The following is a 3,700-nucleotide window of genomic DNA, read 5'->3' on the forward strand; positions in this document are numbered from 1 at the left end:
ATAACCACATACAAACACACGCACACAGAGACAAAATGGGCACCTCAATGACATGCATAGCTTGGAAAGGTGAAAACATGGACCTGAACTAACTTCTAACTTTTAAAAAAAAAAAAAAAAGTGCATGAAAAATATCACCACAAAAAATAATTAAACGAGTTCCATCTCTTCAGGAAGATTAAATCACTTTTACAAAAATAAAGGTCATTGTCATCATGCATGGTAATTAAGGGTTTGTAGGCAGCACTCACAAAAGCACTTTAGGCTAAAGCAACTTTAAGGATTGCTTCACTTCTATCAGGATGGATCCATGTTTTATAAATTTATCAACTAAATAACATTTGGTTTGCAAGAACATCACCAATGTTGCTGGAGACCGAACAATTATATCCTGAATTTAAGAGTGCTTATAGTTATATCTACTTATTTTTCTCACGGGCAAGCATGAAGGAATTGTGTTTGCAGCTCAGTAGAGTGTTTTGCATTAAAATGCCACAGAGGTTGCAGCAGTCCTTCCAGAAGCTGACTGATACAATTCCTTACAGTGTAATGAGCTCAGGTATCAGTGGAAACAACAACAACAACAACAAAAGAGGTGATGTTAATGCTTTCATTTGAGATCAGGCATCTCTTGAATGGCTTTATAAATTGTTCTATTACTTGCAATGCTCTTGCAAGTTTTGTTTAACACTTCTCTCACTTTCAGTTATAGTAGCATTATCACTTCCAGTTTCCACTGAAATTGGGACATTAGAAGTATTCTGGAACATACACTTAAAAAAATAAATAATGAAAATAGAAAATTTGAGGAAAAAGTAATTAAGCTCAAGCAAAACCAACAAAGACCCAAATTCAGTAAAGCATCAGCATTTGTGCTCAACAGCTTAACTTTGTTCATGTAAGAGACTGTGATTTAGGAATAAAATTCTTGAAATTAAGCTTATCTTTAACGGCTTTGCTGAATTCGGACCTTATTTATAACAAATGTATGTATTAAACATCACTCTGCATAGACATTTACATGTTCTAAACTTTGCGTCAGGTATGTTGTATTAATGAAGCTTCTAATATGGACTGACTGCAATACGTATCACTAAAAATTATTTGCTACTTTCAAGGTATGTTTCTAAAGAACAAAAATGAAAGAAGTGTCATTTTTTTAAACTTTATCCTACTATGCTACTTTGACCTGAAAACCCTTTGGGACTAAGTTCAGCAAAAAAAAGGAGGTGAGGAAGTAAAACATGCTTTTGTTTGCCAGATGAATGCAATGTTCTTTACAAAAGCCTCCCAGTATAGGCAGCCACTGAATACAGGTTTTACCTGCCAAAATGTTCCCCCAGTTCCAGAACTGCTCTCTCCAGCTGAACCTGTACTGGAAGCTTTTACAGCAAGACCCTCTTCACTGTTGTGACAAGAATAAATTTAGGCCATTAACTGTGACACTGTTCTAATTAACCTGCTAACTTAAAAGGTCTTTCAACATCAGGGTCCACAAATATTAAAAAACAAGACCTCAAAGGCATGGATTCAGAGCAGAATCTGATTCTAGGTACAGTCATGTAAACCCAGGAAAATTCTAGTGACTGAGTAAATTAGTCCATATTTGTGTATGAACAATCACATCTGAAATGGGCATTAGCTGTGCAAACAGGATAGTAGGAAAGAAAGAAAGAAATACAATGTAAACACAAGGAGCTAAATTCTACCTTGCCTGCCTGTGCTATGATGCTCACAGGAGGGGAAAGAGGTACTACACACCTGTGCGCAGAGCAGGACAGGTCTCTCATCCAAGTCACTCAGTGTGACTTGAAGGTTAAAGCACAGCCACCCGAACCTGCCAGTGCGTAGGTGGCTGCTCGCGCAGGCTGCCATCAGGCTAGAGAAACAGAAGCACAGCATGCTGAAGTGCGAATGGCCCGCCACTTGCAATGCAAATGCCTGCCCTATTGAAAAAGATTCACTGAGAGACATTTCTGCATCCCGGCACCATGAAAAGCAGGCGTAAAGTTTGGTCCTATATAAGGTAACAACACTTTAACTGCCCAGTCAATCTTTTGCTGGGCACTACTGCTATGGTTAGATAAGCAATAGAAACATTTCTAAAAATGACAGAATGTTTATGCTGCTAATTTTCAAGGCACAAAAGATTCTTAAACCAATTCAGGCTAAATACCAATTTAAAAGAAATTAAAAATACTGTTTCAGCAACAACTACTAATGACCTATAATTAACTTCCCTGTAAAGGTGACATGAGTCAAGCAACTAGAGTTCACATGCAAAAACCTGAAGTAAATCTAGTTATACAGATAACCTGAAGAGCAATCACTTGGAATGACAGAGACAAACATGCTAGAAACATGTACACTTCAGATATATTTGTTATGGATGTGATGCTGAATCAGGATTAATTCAATTAGTAATGATTTTATACTGATATATCTCTTGGAGTAATCCACTGGGGAATCAAGCTCAGAACTGTCTTTAGGATTCACCAAAATAAAAATGATCCCTCATTAATATTTCCCACTGTATATGGATTGGTGGAGTTTTTGAACCTCTCTTCATTTTTAATAATATACGTTGCAACTATAGTTGTGATTTCCTTTCACGTATCCAACCAAAAAGAAAAAGAATTAAGACATAAAAATGTTATAAAATGAATTTGCTTATTAAAAGTAATATGGTCACAAAAAGCGAATTGGCGCATGTGAGCCCCAGGACACATGAAAGACCCAACTCTCTCAACATTGTCATTATAACAGAATAACCATGGTCTGATGTCTGTGGCTCTTCATGCAGCTTTTGCAGCTCTTCACACAGTGGCTAGAAATGCTATGTATTGGTTTCTCCCAAAATGCCTCCAATCATATTCTAGGTCCATTTGAATCCCTCTCTCTTGCAATGTCAACGTCTGGTGAAAGTAACTTGTCTTCCAATTCTGCCAAATGTCAACTGACACTTTGCCAGGAGGCACCCCCTCTTCTTATCTGGGTGTTGTCAATAGTCTTTTCGACTGAAAGAGGCTAGGGGGTTTTACAGCCTGGCTACTCATCAAGGCTGCTTATGGTGTAGATGAGGCATGATACTTCACAAATGCAATTGCTGCCAGCTCTTTGCAGAATTCTTCCAGCACAATCACGCCCTCTAGTAATGTCATGTGGTCAATGCTGAGAAAGAGAAAAAAAGCCAGCAGAGAATCAGGACTGGCACACACAAAAACCAGCAGTGGGTTTGGAGAATATGCAATGTATTTACTCACATGGGCCCTTCTGGCTCCAAGCCCAGCAGGCGTTTTCTGACCAGCAGAAGTTTGGGAGTGAAATCTGGGATGCGCTGGATTCTAACCATGAGGTCCCCAACGACCTGTAAAGCACAATGCCATCAACACACAAAATTAACACCTTTGCAGAGCGCCTGGCAGCAAGGTTAAATGACAGCCTTCAGTGCCCAGAATGCAGACCCACTTCAGCATCCTCACAGGCCCACAAAATAACATGCAGAGTACCTGCTCTGCCCCCCAAAAGGATGAGTGGGCGCAGAAAGTAAAGAGATACAAAAGGACAGGAACTCTTGAGCCTTACTCGCTGTTGCCACAAACGGCATTACTTAATTATGTCAATGATTAATTTGTCTTAGTAAATGTTGACACAGGCAATTGACCAGTAAATTCCTGGGTTTAGGGAAAGCACAAGAGGA

At 39.0% G+C, this 3,700-nt stretch overlaps 1 protein-coding gene across 1 annotated transcript in view; it reads right to left on the bottom strand.

Annotated features, from left to right (window-relative positions):
- Positions 1-2,537: 2,537 nt before the first annotated feature.
- Positions 2,538-3,700, bottom strand: part of FAM160B1 (family with sequence similarity 160, member B1) — a 25,368-nt gene continuing 24,205 nt past the window's right edge. Inside the window, exons 17-18 of the mRNA XM_009326044.1 lie at positions 3,264-3,367; positions 2,538-3,171 (exon numbers count right to left, since the gene is read on the bottom strand). Coding sequence (XP_009324319.1) covers positions 3,066-3,171; positions 3,264-3,367 — 210 coding nt within the window. The 3' untranslated portion in view covers positions 2,538-3,065. The remainder of the gene's footprint in view (positions 3,172-3,263; positions 3,368-3,700) is intronic.

This window comes from Pygoscelis adeliae, unplaced genomic scaffold (genome assembly GCF_000699105.1).
Source record: "Pygoscelis adeliae isolate BGI_AS28 unplaced genomic scaffold, ASM69910v1 Scaffold4, whole genome shotgun sequence".
In the NCBI taxonomy this organism is placed as follows: domain Eukaryota; kingdom Metazoa; phylum Chordata; class Aves; order Sphenisciformes; family Spheniscidae; genus Pygoscelis; species Pygoscelis adeliae.